We start from the raw sequence: 16,816 nt of genomic DNA on the forward strand, positions 1-16,816 counted from the left end.
AAGTAAAGAGGACAGTGGGCTTTGGGGAAAATTTTTCACAGAAATGCTGCTATTGCACATAATTGCTTAGAAATTTAAAAGTACTGTGTCCTCTCCTCCTGACATAATCTGGGTTAGTCATTCCTTGTGATGAGTTATTTTGCTGTTGAATGGTCTTGTGGAATAATCAGTCTGTAACTTTGCAAATGCATGCCCAATGGGGGGGTTGTTTATGTGTGCTAAATGACCCTCACTTCACATTAAGTAACAGTATGTCATTACTTGAATTTTTATTTTGATTAATATTATTCAATTATCCAAACCTTTATGAAAGCAGAAACATTTGTTTAAAGCCTGTAATCAACAATATACTGAAACATTATCAACAAAGTACTGTGCAATTGAATTGAGCTTGTTTTTCTAAGTATAGGACGTATTCCTGCAGCAGCCCAGGTGCATCAGTGATGTGGCTGCAGATACTTGGGTTTGGACGGGAGCAGAGCAGAGAGTCTGCATATTCATATAAACCACCACAAACAGAACTGTCCCAAACTGAAATCAGTTGATGAACTTAGCCTGATTTCTTTAGGAAAGGATTATATTCCTTGTCTTTCTAAAATTATATTTATTTGCACACCATTGTGAATTGTCAGCAGACTGATATTTTAACTTCTTATTGTGTGTATGGATATTACAGATGAAATCCTGGAATTACTGAATGTGAGAAAGAAGGACAACTCTGATTGATAGTAGTGAAGACTTCAGTTTTATTTTACCTTTCTGCACATACAAAAACAATACCAATAACACAGTCTGAAAAGAGTCTCTGAAGATGATAAGGAGACTCTAAAATATGAATACTGCCATGCAACAAATTGTGAGGCATATTTCTATGACACAGTATCATTTCAGATGCATCTTAATTCCTTGTCAGTTATTTTCCTCTGCTTTAGCATATCTGATAATTTAGTCCTCACTGTTTTAAGTGGGCACAGTAGCTATGCAGCAGTAGGAATATTTGGCTTTGCCTACTAGATCCTGTATTCCTCCATATGGAAAATTTCTACTTCTTTTCAGTTCTTAGTTTAACTTTTCTTTCTCATGCTGTGTTCTCTTATTTTCAGCACATTTCTGAAATGTATTTCAGAAGCAGAGAAAAGATCTGTAATATATTTTCAATCTTCTTTAGGTTGGAAAGAAGAGAGAACTAGAGAGAGAAGCAGAGGAATCTCTTCACAAAAGAAAAAATAGGATGTATAACTGGATGTTGGGAGGGAAGGTATAATAAAACCAAGACAGCAGAGCCATGGCAAAAAGCAACTAGGTACACCCATGAATGCTGCTTATAAGTTAGGTTTTCCATATAAACTGCCAAACATTTTAAATGTGGTTTAAGAGAGAACTGGTCTCTTTATCACACAGCAATTTAAACACAGACTTTGCAATCATATTATCTGGTGTTTTCCAGTGAACCTTAAACCAACATATCTAGTGGACCAAGAGCTCCAAAGTGTAATCATTCACTTGTGTGCTTGCTTACAGTTAGATCTTGGTAGCAGAAAGAACTAAAATAACAACTTATTTTTTCTGTTTTGTCTTTTGTTCTAACAAGCAGTGGTGGATGTTGCAGCTTAGAACTATAAAAGCTACACAGCTTAATTTTTGCAGCCTTTAACCAAAGTAAAATTCTGGCCTGGATTTGTTCTGCCATTTTTGGAAAATATCTTGTTTTGTTGCAAGAATGATTCAAGTTGCAAGTGCCGTAAAAGTTCACCACAGTCCAGACCAACTGTACTGGGAGAAGGTTTATTCCTTAGAAAGATCTTGTCAGCATTCAAAATACTGTGCTTTGCTCTTTTTTCTTTTATGCTTCTGCCATTCATGTGCATAGGGGTGAGTGGGAGGCTAATCATCATTTTTCCAAACTAGACCTAATAAACTGGGATTTTTTTCTTCCTCCCCAGATAAGTGGCCAGCCTATTACGAAAATTTTTTTCATGTATTTTTAAAGTTGAATGGACACAAGCCACAGTTTAACTTAGTGATCTGATAGAACAATAATGACATTCTGCTTCACACTTAAGGAAACTTAATATAAAAGGAAGCAGAAGACTGCACTTGTTCATGTTATTCCAGTTTTTGGATAATGAGGATTGTTTTCTGTTTTACCTGACCTCCAAGGCAGAACTTGCATTGGCTTTAGGCAAAGGACAAACACACCTTAATAGAGAGAAGGGCAGAATAATGCCATAAGTATCAAGTAAGAAATAAATGTGTTTCCAAGACAGCATCACCTCATTAAAAGTAAAATACCATGTTGGTTTTTAGCTCACATTTTCCCTCAAGCCTTTTCTAGTTGATATTTGTTTGTCTGCAGTTGGGGTGATTGATAGCCGTTAGGCAAATCCAGTAACTGTATGGGTTTGTGGTTGGAGATGGGTGGTAAGTGCCAGGCCATTCACTTGTGGTTTTGCTTCTAGTTTCCAGCTGTGCCAGACTTTCAGTCAGAGGAATAGATCTGTTGGTAAGGGAAACCGTTGATAAACCATAGAAACCAAAAACTGCCTCTGCCCATGACAAAAAGCCAGAAGGGAACCCTGAAGCAGTGGCACAAAGCCCCGGAGAAATGGTGCTAGCTGACCAAGTTTAATTTGACTGTTCGGTTCAGGTGTGGGGTCAGGCAAGGCAGTGGCCCAGGGACCAGGACCAGGACTGGGTGGCTCTGGGCTGGCAGCCAGTGGCTGCACACAGCCCAGACAGCACCTCATGAGAGAGGTCTCCTCCTGGAGAGCTCCCCATAGCTTCTTAATTGCAGGTGGCACAACACTGCTCTGAAATCCCCCTTGAACACATAGTCCTTAAAATTATATGCATTCCTTAGAGGTTCAATATTCCAGTCTGTGAAAATCTGAATTAGTCTCACCAGAGGTCAAAGAGCTTGTGGTTAAGACCACAACATGTCAGTCATGATGTAGGTATTTGTAAGTCCTTGTTATTAACATCATAGTGTTTGCAATGGATATTTGGAAATGCAGCTGGCAGCAGAAACATCTGGATCTGAGCTGTGCTGGGCACAGCTGCTGGTCAGTCGCTGTGAACGTGCACCACCTTTGTGTCCTCTGGAGCATCTCAAAGACAAGTTCATACCTGCGATAAGCCAGAGCAGCCTGAGGGCTGCTTTGGAGGGATCCCCACCTGCAGATTGTTTTCAGCAGTCCCTCCACTAGCCAGAGAACAGGAGAGAAGCAGAGCAATGTCATCCATGCCCCTTGCTCTCTAGCCTGTTGAGGGATAGCCAGCTGTACACTGCCCAAAGACTTTCTGTTTGAAAGGGTCTCCTGGCTCTTTCACACAGCTTCCCTCTGCAGGAACTTGGCTGGGAGAGACTTTGCTTTCTGCCTAGAGTTTGGCCAGGGGAACCTCTGTGTACTTTCATTTGACTCGTAATACAACTAAACATTGTTTTTATTTACTTTTCTCTTTCATAGGAAAATGGCTACAAAATGGTATTTAAATTCCTGGGATCCTTTCCTGGACACTGGTGCACTCTAGAAAGGAGAAAAAAAGACTAGACTTTAACTGTGATTCATGTTGCTGAGCTCCCAAGTGTGGGAGTTTTTTTCCAAATTGTTAGACATTTTGATCCGGGCAGCCTTTACTGAATTTTCTGTGTTTGTGCAGAAAAGAAGTCTAAAAATAAGCTACCATTGGTCAGTCATAAAGACAATATGTACTAGTTGAGAAGTATATAGGACTAATCTGTCTCATAATTGAGTTTTTCAACAACTTCAGACTAGCACTTCTCCATATGTATTGGTCACCAAGGCTGTCAAATGTTCTTTGTATCTGATAAAACCCCATAAATGTGCATGAGGGAAGTGAAAAGCAGACCTAAAGGAACAGACAATGTGTGGAGTTTGAAAACAGCTAAGGATAGCAGAGCAAAACATAACAGCTTTCTGAGACGTTGCACTGTTTCGTACCAAGTAAATAATTGACTGTGAAAGGAGACCTCAAAACGTCAGTGTGAAAGCAAGTTTGATATTTAGATTTCTAGAAAACAATTTCTCCAAGGAAATCATGGTGCCCAGAGGCAGTTCCCCACTGTCTCTGTGGAAAGCTTACCTATACTGCAGGGTTGAGGCAACTGGAGAGAACTTGCCAGTCTGTGCATTGCAGATGTCAAAGACCTAGATAGAGTCCTAACTTGGTGAGGAAGGGAGGTGGCCACAGCCTCTTCTGCATGTATGTGCCACCTGCCACAGAGCAGCACGTGTTGCCCACGTGTAACTGGAGCTGCCTTTGCCATCAGGAGCCTGGTGTTGGCAGGATACAGCTCACCCTAAGTCACAGCAATTCCTGTCGCTTCTTCCTTTGAAGCCATAGTTTGCCTTGTGATATGAAAGCACGTGTTGTTGCCTTGCTTTTGATTTTTGTTTGCACACAGCCTGTGGCACTGCCATTACATTTGCTTGCTTGCTCTGCCTGACCTGCTGGCCCTGTACAAATGAGTCCATGTGAGACAGAGCCACCATGGTGTACCGACTGCTAGAGGCAGAGCCAGGGTTTGACAAGCTCTTGGTGTCAGCATGTGACCTGCCTGGCTGTTCTCTTGTGCTTGTGGCATGCTTCGTTTTGCAGTCTTTTAGGAAGCGTCCGTCTGGCATGGTCAAACCGTGTGACTTCTTCCAGAAACTCATACATAATGTGCTCTGCTTTCCTTTTATAGATGCACTGAATGAATTCCATCCAGATACAACTCTTGAGACAAACTCTGAGAAAGTATTTCTTCTTTTACTTAAATATTCTCTATGTTCGTAGCTTTTCTCCTAACATATTGAAGTTTGCCAGTAATAAGTGCTTTTGGAATATAGACATTTGTCAAATACGAATTTCATCCAAGAGATTACTTCATTTCCACTCATTTATTCAACTGAACTGGAGTAAATTGGCATGAAGATTCAGTTACTATTGATTTTCACTGAGTCTGAATCAGTTACCTAAAGGTACATGGCTCAATGAGCTATATCATCCAGAATTTCACCAACTACCGTGAATTATCAGATCTTTTTTATTAGATTATGTCCATGAACAGGTTTTATTATTATGTCAGTACAGCATACACACTGTTCTATACAATTTAATAATTTTTAAGTGCTCTTTATATCCAAATAATTTGGGAGCAAGCTTTCAGCATCTAAAGAAGTATACATAGCAGGAGATCTTTCTGTAACATTTCTATCCATAGCTGTTAATTTAAGCCTGTTTGGCAGTGATGAATCATACTGTGCTGCTGTAAGAATGAAGGTTCTCAGTTAGACCTAGATCTCATCAGACCATTAGCAGTGAAAGACTACATGTACAGAGTCAGAACCGTATTCTACGTGGGTGTCCTACCCACTCAAGCACAGAAACAGACATGCTTGCTTCTCTCCTGCCTTGGAATCATTTTTCCATTCCTGTGAAGTAATTGCAAAAGGAGAGGTAGGTGTTGCTCATCTCCTGGATCTTTTAAGAGTTTGATTTTGAGGGCATTTTGCTGCAAAGTATGAGCGGAGTTTAAAGCGGGCCTGGACCTTTTAGCAAACCCTTTATTTTTGGCAAACATGCCCACCACAACTGTGTGAAAAGCAAGGCATAAAATGGCTCACCACAGGAGGATGTTTTTACTTGATTATTTACTTGCTCCAGAAGAGGATTCTGTTTTTCTCTTTAATTCTGAACAAATTAGGTTGAGGTTTTTTCAGAAATGACAGGCCATCTCCATCTGGATATTGAGGAACTCCTTGTGGTGGACATGAAGGTGATGAACACTGTGGTAATGTGGGGACAAAAGAGTTCAAGATATGGGGTGATTCAAGGAGCTGCATGTGCTCAATGTTTCAGAGACTGAGGGAAGGTTCATTTTGTAAAGATGGAGTTGTGTGCTTTTCCCATTAAAATGATGTCAAAAACCAACAGAGCTGTGCCACAGACACCACAAATGGCTTATGGTTCAGTAACGGCAAAGCAGAGATAATAGCATAAAAATTGTTGCAAAAAAATTTGGGGAGCCTGGTAACACAGAAATCTACAGCACAAAATGTACTGCAGTTGCATAGGGGAGGGTGATGAGCAGTGTCATCACCTGGGAGTTAGGTTTTCAGTTTTCTCTTTAATATATAAACTAGCAGTGTCATCACCTGGGAGTTAGGTTTTCAGTTTTCTCTTTAATATATAAACTAACTCTTTCTTTTGATCAGGATTCAAGTGGGGAACAAAATTTTATGTGAAATCAGTAGAAGCTGAACAGGATAAATAACCAGAGAGCTCCTAATAGGTGAACTCAGATTATTGTGCACTGTCATGGGCCAGTGAATAGAAATTTCACAGCTTCTCTGGCCTGAGTAGGGTCTATTCCATGGGACAAAGTATTGCTTAGGGCAAAGTTGTATCTAGTTTAACTGGTCTTTGAAAACTGTATCAGTTTTCCTTGCATGGTTGCTGTGCATAACGTCTACCTTAAATATTTATCTCAAGCTTTTCTGCAGGTGTTTATTAATTCACTGTAAACCAGCACAGCTGCTAAAAATTGAAGTATTTTCTTCACACCATCCTTCTATTCCACTTTCATGTCTTTTGACACTCAGACTCAGCAGCTGGGGAAAAAGGTTGAAATAGAAATTTAACCTCTGCTCACATAACAGTTTGCCATTTAGTACTGAAATGTTTTCCCTGCCTTTCTTGTCTGAAGAGTTATAATCCATTTACAGAATTTTTTTCTGACCAAGGGTGTTTTATTACCGCTGAGGGTGATGCGACATATTAGTTGTGGGTGGGCACAGTTCTGGTGTTTCAGGTTTATCTGAACATTTAGAGAGGCTTAGAGAAACAGGTGTCATTAACACCTAGTATGGGGGCAAATGAAGTGATCACAGATCAAAACATGTACTTGACACTACACAGGAGCAGCTGAAGCCCAGATGGAGAGAAAACCCAAGGATTCTGTATCTTAGCCTTTAATGTTTTTCCAGAAGGGGAAAAAAATCACTTTTCCTTAGATTTTATTCTGTATTGAGAATTTCATGTTTTAGATTGTGAGAACATCTTTTGAATTATATATTTCCCTTCAAACATGGACATTTGCTATCTCCTGAAACTCCATTTCTGAAGTCTCACAGAGTGCCCATGTGCATCCTCCATTACCTCATTGTCACTGTGTCACTGTACTACTGCAGCTGACAGAAAAAATTGACTTACAGAATTTTTCTGATGCTCTTATAGTCAGATACTTGCTTTTTTTGCCTTACTCTTCCCAGTTCTAGAGTCTGTTGGTGTGGTTTTTTCAAAGTTAGGCTAGTAATTGAATCACTTAGAAGTACCATTTTCTGTGTTGCCCATAATGGTGAAAATAAATCATCATTTATGACATTATCCTTTCACAGTGTTTTGTATTAAGTGCATTAAGAGTATAAGGTCTTTATCCATTGAGTAAACTTTCATCTGTGAAGCTCGTTGCTTGGCATTACTAAGATAGAGATAAAGCCCAAGAAAATCTGGGAAAACATACTTGGATGTTAATTTACTCATTATCTTTGGGGAGATCAGGGGAACCAGTGTGTAGACTGTATGTGTTCATAACTTTCTTTTCCCTTTGGTAAGGAAGAATCACAGGTAGGTAAGAGTTATTTTCCTTTGGGTAATAGTTATGTGTGCATAGTCTTTCACCTGATACAAGAATGGTAACAAGGTTAGACATTTGGTTTAAAAGAATTTGTTACAAGAGAAGTCAACCTAATGGCACAAAACCTTTTAGCCTAAAGCTGTACCGTGAAAGCAATCTGAATGAAAATATATCCAGTTTGTGGAACATTATTGAGTTTTAATGAGGGGGCCTCAGACTTTAAAACCTGTTCTGTATCCATCCCCTTGATTAAAACTAGTTGAGCATTAGAGTCACTCTTGAGCAAAGCCCATTTTAAAAGGGGTTTTTGCACTAGTAGATATGGTAAATGTCAATGGATGAGCTTTCTTGAAGTCATCTTTGCATTGCAAGAAAAATTCTGTATTTCTGAAAACTGTGATTTGAAAATATTTTCACAGTGAAATTTCATACAGGATAAAGGACTAGATACTTCATTTTCATTTCATTTCATTTACGTAATTGATAAAGACAGTGTAGAAGACTGCTTTCATTTCATTTACGTAATTGATAAAGACTAGGAACAGACTGAAACTCCTCTTGCTTACCTTGAAGTTTGGTCTTTTGCTGTGATATAGGTGTTCTAAAATAATTTCTTCAAAATACAGGATTTAAAGAGCATCTGGCTAAAATGTGTCATTTTGGACTGCTGTCTGCTACATTTACTCCTACAAGTGAGGAATAAATTATGAATTAAATTAAAGAAGTGGTGAAAAAAGCTCTGACATGCTCTGGAAGGAGGATATAGATCTGTTCAAGGGAAATATGGGCAAATTTGTTCACGGGCGTGAGGTTCTCTGCACAAGCACACATACACACACTGCCTGCACACTGATTTGCACCATTACTTGTTTGAATGAACAGGAGAGTGAGGAGCCCTCTTGGCTCCTACCCTTCCACATAGGACAATCTTTACCTAATCCATATCTCAATTCTTGCCTTCAAATCCCACAACTGAATTGCACAAGAAGGGCAAAGCTCTGTGACAATTTTAAAGAGTGCACGTTTAAAATGGGGATATGAAGTAAATTCATGAAAGAGAAGAGAACGCATCAAACTAAATAAGTGATTGTGGGAAGATCATGACCATGTTGTATGTGCCATACCAGTATTTCCTTCAGGCTGCTTTCAAAAGGCAGAAGCCTCCAGTTTAGTTATGTCATTAAATTTCAAACTGCTGATGGACAAGTAGATGTAATTTAACTGTTCACAGTGATGAGATGGGTGTTTAATACACAATTTAAAATGGGGACATGAAGTAAATTCATGAAAGAGAAGAGAATAAATAAATAAGTGATTGTGGGAAGATCATGACCATGTTGTATGTGCCATACCAGTATTTCCTTCAGGCTGCTTTCAAAAGGCAGAAGCCTCCAGTTTAGTTATGTCATTAAATTTCAAACTGCTGATGGACAAGTAGATGTAATTTAACTGTTCACAGTGATGAGATGGGTGTTTAATACACAGTTCACTTATTGCTGGTAGAACTGTCAGTAAAAACAAAAGGAATTCTTTTTCCACACTGAGCCGAGACCGCGCTTTTTTTTTCCCTTCCCTTTTCCCAAGGTCAGTTGTGTATGTATTTACAGAATTTGCTTCAAACGTTGCCACAGTTTTCAAGGTGCCACTATAATATCATGCTTCCTGAGCTGAGATAACAACCCTTAAAGCCCTAGTGAAATAAACCTACAAATCTTGCGGGGAAACAAATGTCCACAGATAAGAGAACTGTGACGTGCGTGATGAGAGAGTAAGTGAAGGACGTTCAACCTATCAAGGCTCTTCTATTTCAAAAAATAATGTTCAGTGATGAATTCTGAAGCCGTTCTGCCCAGAAACAGATGAGATCTGCCTGTGTTACAGCATATTCTGGTCAAAGATCATATCTAAACTTATCTTGCTTTTAGGAACTTTATATGTGTGGGTATGTATTTATGTATACACATATATGTAATCCATGTATCCTTCTCTTGAAGTATGATTTTCATTTCTTAATAATGGTTTGAAAGCAAATCTCAGTTGGCTTGAACCTGGGGTCACTGATGTCTGTGGAAAAGCTCTCTTTTATGTCAGTGGTGGGGGCCAAGGCCCATCATTCTGTTCCAAGGCCAGCTGGGACTATGCTTGCCTTAAAGGTATCAAGCAAATTTTAAGCACCCAGAAAAATGTTTCCTTTGACATTTCTTAAGGAAGCTTCAAAGATGGTTATATTTTCTCTTACTTAGGGAGATCATTATGTATATTGGATAAACTTCACTCTACACAGTAGGCTGGCCCTGCTTTGGTCATAAAGCTGTACACAGTGCCTCTGTTTGGTTTCCCTTTCACTAACATGGCCCTTTCAGTTATGCGTGCAAAGAGAACATCTGAAATTGGATCCTTCCTAGCTGGCTTGTGTCTGCACCCAGCTCTGAAAGCTCTTTGTTTGCTTCTTCAAGAAAGAGACCCTGTATGTTTCTTACGAACTAGACCAGATATGCATTTGGGGGTCAGAATATTATCTTTATTCCTAGAATTAATTTGCTTCATTTTGAATAGCAATAGGGAGCAAATTCAACGCACCTACAGAATTGAAAGTTTGCAAAACTACCTCTTTTTTTATCTGCTTCTGTCTACTGGGTGACATGAGAAACTCCAGGGAAAATAATAATTGTTGTCGGTTTTGGTGCATTAGATCTGGTTCTAATAATAGTTCAGTACTGACATAGCCCCATCTTAGAGCTCTTATTCATAACTGTGATACTGTCATACTTGAAGAATTATAGATTTTTGAATGAAAGAAATTGGGCTTTTGAAGACTAAAATGAGAAACTCAAGATGGTTGATCTGGTTTCTGTCAGATTGTAGCTGAAGAGTTTTTCCTCAGTCATCATGTTTATCTGTGTCATCTTTCTTCTTACATATTGAAGGAGAGAAGATAAGTTTTGTAAAAGTTTTGAGCAATTTATGATCAAGTATAATAACCTTTACATGAAGTAACTCCTTCCTGTGCAGTGTCTGGCACCCACCCACACAGAGATACTATTAAAGGGAAAGGAGAGAGAGAAGTACTAGAAAATGTTAAGTTTAAAATGAGAACTCTGAATTACACAACAGCTGAGCAAGTCACTTTTGACTGGAAGTGGGTAACTGTCCAGAGTGTGAAATCTTGTCAGTATGGGCCTGTTTTCAGACTAGAGTTTCATATTGCACCTTATTCATCTTACATACCAGAAGGCCAATGATCTTCATCTTTAAAAGGTGATACTTTTGTTTTGTTTAGTTTTACTTTCTCTTTTCATACCTGTAGTACAGATTTGTGCAGGCAATTTGTCAAAGAGAAGCAGTGGTAGCAACAAGAGTGGTTAGGAATCAGCTCAGAAATAATCCCTCTGAATAAAGGTTTCCACAGGACAGTCCAGATCATGTTATTTCTAGTCATCTCATAATTTCAGTTTTAGGTCATGTATGGCTTTAATCCTTAAAATGAAAATATTTTCTTCATAACAAGTAACTAAGAATCTGACAAAATTATTTACTAGCTATTCACATTTTGTAATATGAAAAGAAAAAACCCATCCCATCCTTTTAATATATCTCTGACTATATAGTTTGGCGGGTTTCCCATGGCATGATGCAGGATTCCTTGGCAAATGTTACTTGGCTTTAGCTTTTTTAGATTCTTCACCATCTTTTTATTGATCTTACACACGCAGACATACAAACTCCTTAGACTTAACTGCTACAACACAATCAGATTCAAAAATTTCATGTACAACTTCCATGTACCATCATTATACAATTTCTCTTTACATTTTTTTTCTTCATTATGTCAAATAACCCTGGACTGTCAACACTTCCCTCATTTTGTATAATGCCTTCAAAGCTGCAGTTAGGTATCCTGAATTCACTGCTCTTCTTCCCTAAATAACTTCTCAGCATCTTCTCAACCAGAAGCCCCAGTTGCCCAAAAATCAAGTTATACCCTTCCCACCCATGATGTTCTTCTCATTTAGAGAGTTCTTGTAGGACTTCCCTGAGTACACATGGCTCACCAGTATACAGGCTTTTGACTGTATATTGGTGAGCCATGTGTACTCAGGGAAGTGCACTGTATATATATACAATGTGTAATATAGTGTATATATAGACAATTGTGTATATATATAACCAATATATATATATACACACATATATATATATATACTGTATATATTCAAGTTGGTAATTAAGAGATTATCCTTATCATTTTTCTGTGCTATCAAGGAAGGGGATGGAATTCCTAACCTGTTTTCACAATGAGCAAATGGACTAGCAGGAAGAATCTAAGTAGTTATTTGGTATGTTATTTCTTATGTATCTGAAAAGATACTAGGCTTGTCTAGCTTTGGAAGCACTTGTATTGGCAATTCCAGAACTGTCACGGGAGCTCAGTAATATGTTTTGGTTAGAAAGTGAATTTCTTACCTTTTTTTTCACACATCAGTACATTTTTTCTTCACATGACCTTTTTTCCATGTGCCCATTTTACCAATGTCAGAAATGGAAAGATAGTTTCCAATCAGAATGTCACTAATTAGTTAAAAATGTCAGTCACTATCAAGAATCCTGCAGAAGTCTTTTCCTGTGCTGCAATGCATATGGTTTTTTTTGTTTTTTTCCTTGTGTCTGCATTATAGTTTGACTAGATCAGTGCTTATCAGTGTCTTTATTTCCAATCTTTATGAGAATTCTAACTTTATGAAAAGCTTTAGATTCTCTTTGCTTTGTAGACCAAAGACTGCAAATAAAATCTAGAAGTAGTCTGGCCAGTTTACAGTTAAAACTCATTTATTTCTTGCATGTCATTGCATTGTCATTGTATACAATACTTTAAAAATTGCTTTGGCATGTCTACAGAGTTGCACCAGGGAAAATTCTTTTGTGGAGACTTGCTTAGGAAATGTTTATATATCAGTTTTTACTGAGTAGTGCAGCCATGAAACACAATGTCTATGAAATAAAATATTCAACTTTTCAGACACTGATATTCAGTTCAGGTGGAAAGAATATTCATTGAAGGTGAAAGTTGGCATGAACATGAGCAAAAGCATGCGTAAGGCATGGACAAGAGAGAAAGAGCCTACAGTTGGTGAATGGTTACATCTAGTTTGTTCAGCTATATATAGGCATGAGATCCTTTTGGCCAGAAAACTAATGTGCAAGCCCTTTTAAACTATAAGCATATGGTAACATTTCAGGATTGGTAGGTTTTCCATTGCAATCTTACGTTGTGATGTGTATTTTTATTTCTGTACTATTACAGAATCACAGACTGGTTGCGACTGGAAGGGCCTCTGGGTATCATGTGGTCCAAGCCCGGGCAGCACCACCTACAACTGGTTGCCCAGGACAATCTCCAGATGGCTTTTGAATATCTCCAAGGTGGGAGGGTCCACAACCTCTTTGAGCCAGTGCTTGGTCACCCCCACAGCAAAAAACTGTTTCTTTATGTTCAGAGGGTGTTCCTGTGCTTCTGCTTTCACAATGCAGACTCGTAGCTAATATCCATTTAATTGTGCAGCTGCACATTTTGTACCTCAGTAGCTAAGGTACTTGCTCATTGCCTCAGGAGGGGTTTCTTTCAGCCGGACAGCGTAAGCAGTACAATGCCTCTGTCATGTCTTCTTATCTGTAGGCTAAGGGCATTCTGGTCCTAGAGCAGACATGAAAAGGCTTTTCCTCCATACAATGGGCATCATTCCAGAGGCAGTGGATAATGGCCTAGCTCCAAAGCCAGGAGGAGGAGTAGCCAGACAAGATGGACACTTGCATATTCCCTGTAACATTTTCCTTGTTCTGTTGCCCTGAAGAATCAAAGAAGGAACAACCAACAAACATGGGAACCATCTGAGACCATCCTGAGCGAACAGGGAAGTTAAATGTCACAAGTGCACTCCAAGTCTTCTTGTCCCATCTTCCCTTCTTGGTATGTGTTCAGTAACAACAATGGTGTTGGAGCCTTCAGAGCATGGATTTTGTAGTAAGCAAAGTCAGGGATTTTTGAGAGAATTGAGGAACCACACAGAAGGCAAGTACCTCCCCATGGATAGTTCTTTCATCTATGGGAATGTCCCTCTTTCCTGAGATACATGTACTCACAGATTTTAAGTGTTTTTTGAAGCCAGAGGGCAGACTCACATCTGCTGCCACAGGACACAAACCCAGCTCCATGCCTTTTCTGAAGAAAAAAAAAAAAAGGAATTCTACAAAATCAGGCTCCAGAGTTTAACCAGATTTAACAGATTATGATCGCAGAGAGGAGAACATATGCACAAGAAAGAACTTCTGGATCAAGCTTGCATAAATACGCCTCAGGGAGTGAGTGGGTGTATGAGTCAAGTGAAAGATACCAAGAACAAAGGTGAAATTTTCTTTTCTGTGGCTGCTGAGTGTTCTCAGTTCAAAGGTGGTGGGAGAGCTGATGTCCACCTTTATGAATCTTTAAAAGTCTTGATATGAAAGTTTTGATGTGACTTGCAGAGCTGTCAGGTCATTTGAAAAGAGTAACTAGTACCAAAATGTGAAATGAGAGTTTCGCGCAGCTGCTGATTAGGTGAATCTATTTCCCCAATCATCCATCCAATATTCCAATTAAACCTCGAGCCAAAATTCATGAGGCAAGTTTCATTATACTGGTGATGCCTAACTTGGAATTGGCATCCTGTTGTAGTCATGATGGTGGGATGGGTAGGAGGCTGAAAGATGAACTAATAGCACTTCATTTTGATGAAATATCAAAGTATGTTGGAAGGTCACCTTGTGTTGTATAATTATACTTTCAGAAGAATTTAAATTCTTGCTTCAGCCCTTAGTGAATTTGAGACAGCAGCAATGATGGGAAAAACCTTCCTTAAAAATCCCAAGAATTGTACTTGTTCTGGCATGACACTGCCTAAGGTGATTTGCAAACAAGGCTGCCATTGCCAGGCTTTCACATTAATGCAAGGTTCAGCATACATTTTAAAACATTAAATCAGCTTTCCATTTGCATAGATATGATTATTTGAATGTGTAGATTTTATTAGTTTAAAGGGCCCCAATAATCTAATGCTGGAGCTGAAATTAAATATTCAAAGTAACTGTATGTTAATAATTTCAAGCAGTAGTTCCAAAAAATGTGTTAGGTTGCAGTACTGCTTGACTTTGGAAGATATGGAGTGTGTCTGCTGCCACAAGCAATGCTAGGATTGTAGCTATTGAATGTTTTGAAAGTCAGGCTCAAAGCTTAGGGCAGAAGTAGATGCTCTTGCCTAAGTGTGTTAAGCTTTGGGTTTTTATAGAAGCTAGTATTGCTATGTACCTTAAAGATTAAACCCAGAAATCCCGAAGTATGAGTTGCAGTTGCAGTTGTCAAAGTGGCTACAGTTAGTGAATACCATGTGTACCTGGGAAGCAAAACATCCCATTATTTATGATTTATTCACAATCAAAATAAATAAAGACCTTTAAGGACAAGTAACAGGCTACCACATTTTATATCATCAGATCAAATCTCACGTCAGATGGTTTCAAATCAGATTTGATTAAATTGTTCTCTCAATGTCCCTGCACAAAGCAGTTTGGCGTATAAGTTGATATGACATGACCTGAATGGCAGCACACAAGAAGGAGGCAAAATGCATGTTTAGTTCATCAAAGAACAGCATGTCTGCCAGTTCACTGCTTTTTCTTGATGGCCCAGATTTCTGCAGAGATTGTTATGTCTAAGAAATGTCACAGTGCTCTGTGTCCACTTACTCTATTTGGAATGGCCCCACAAGACACGCGGTGACATGGAGCTCTGGTGCCTTTGTGAGAGTGTCAAGATGGAAAGTGCCACTTCTCAGTTTTAACTCACGGTTAGCAAAAGGACATCCAGATCCTACACCTGCTCCTGCATATGGGCAGTGAGATGGGAGGGACCATAGCTGACTACTCCTTGTTCTCCCATCTAGATGGGAGATATCTATGAAAAGCAGCAGTGAAATGATGCCTTTGGCTGTCACAGGTGTCAAGGACTTGTATCAGACAGAGGAGAGGAGTATGTGGAGGGAGACGGGAGAATGGGTGTTCCTCCATAACCAAAGGCTGCCAGTGAAAGCAGGGGGTTATGCACTGTCTGTCATGTCACTGTGTTTCAGCTGAACAGTTCTAAAAACTGTAACCATGAGTTTACAACATGCTCTGTACTTAGAGATCCAGAGGAGAGGGCAGCCTGGCCATCAGTCAACCCAAGATATTACCTCAGTTTGCAGTGTGTGTGTCGTGTTTCTTGGAGTAATCTATCATTTGTTGAACCAAAGTGGTACACGACATCTGTGGCCTGATCTTCATAGGTCCTTCATTCTTGGCTGGATCCTTATTAATCTGTCAGTAAAATGTTGGAATATCTTGGGAGTTTCAACATAAAATCGCACTGTTTTTCAGCACAAAGCTGGCAGTACAGCCATACTGCTGTACAAATCAGAATTTCATATTTTACATTGGCATTGTGGGGTGATAGCATCTTATACATGAAAATATTTTAAATTGCACTTTGAAAAGAAAAAGTGTGTCTGAAAGTATTTTTAGTCATTGTTTTGGGGTTTTTTTCTTGAAAACCTTTGGACATTCAGCCTAACAATTTGTTTCTTTCCTGAATGTATCTTTATTTATGCAGCAGAAGTATTCCTCTACTTCAAGGTAAATTCTGTACTGTTTCACACCCCATTGTTACAGACCTTCATGAATCCATTGTCATTTATTTGACTCCTTAAACCTAGGAGCACATTTCCAATATACAGTACGCAAGAAATGTAATTTTCAGTTTATATTCATAATAATTAATCTCTAATGTTATTATGTTTTAATGAATTGCATGACATTCACTGTTCTTGTCTCTCTTAGCAGCTATTTTAGTGTTCTTTGTAATGAAAACTATTTTGTTAATGATAAAATTCATGAGACAGTATTAGGTGAGGGAAAATTATGTCATTCATGCAAAAAGGCACAATTAAATTTCCAAAAGTAGTGTATTCAAAAATACGTCTAATCTGTCCCCTTTTGTTATCAGTTTTAGTACAAAGTTGAAAGGTTCACTTGCAGACTGGATAAAGCCTGGAAGCAGAAGATATGAAGTCTCAAAAAACCCCCACGTTTTCACCCTCCATTGGCAAC

General features: G+C 38.8%; 1 protein-coding gene across 6 annotated transcripts in view; it reads left to right on the forward strand.

The window, feature by feature from the left end:
• The window catches only part of CDK6 (cyclin dependent kinase 6), a 136,148-nt gene that overhangs the window by 101,303 nt on the left and 18,029 nt on the right, over positions 1 to 16,816 (forward strand). The window contains exon 6 of one of the 6 annotated variants that reach the window (XM_039705009.1): positions 16,320 to 16,342. The exons of the other annotated variants lie outside the window; for them this stretch is intronic. Within the exon in view, the coding sequence (XP_039560943.1) occupies positions 16,320 to 16,342 (23 nt within the window). The remainder of the gene's footprint in view (positions 1 to 16,319; positions 16,343 to 16,816) is intronic. 6 annotated transcript variants of the gene reach the window in all.

The sequence above is a fragment of the Passer montanus genome, unplaced genomic scaffold (assembly GCF_014805655.1).
Source record: "Passer montanus isolate IOZ18808 unplaced genomic scaffold, ASM1480565v1 scaffold10, whole genome shotgun sequence".
NCBI classification, from domain to species: domain Eukaryota; kingdom Metazoa; phylum Chordata; class Aves; order Passeriformes; family Passeridae; genus Passer; species Passer montanus.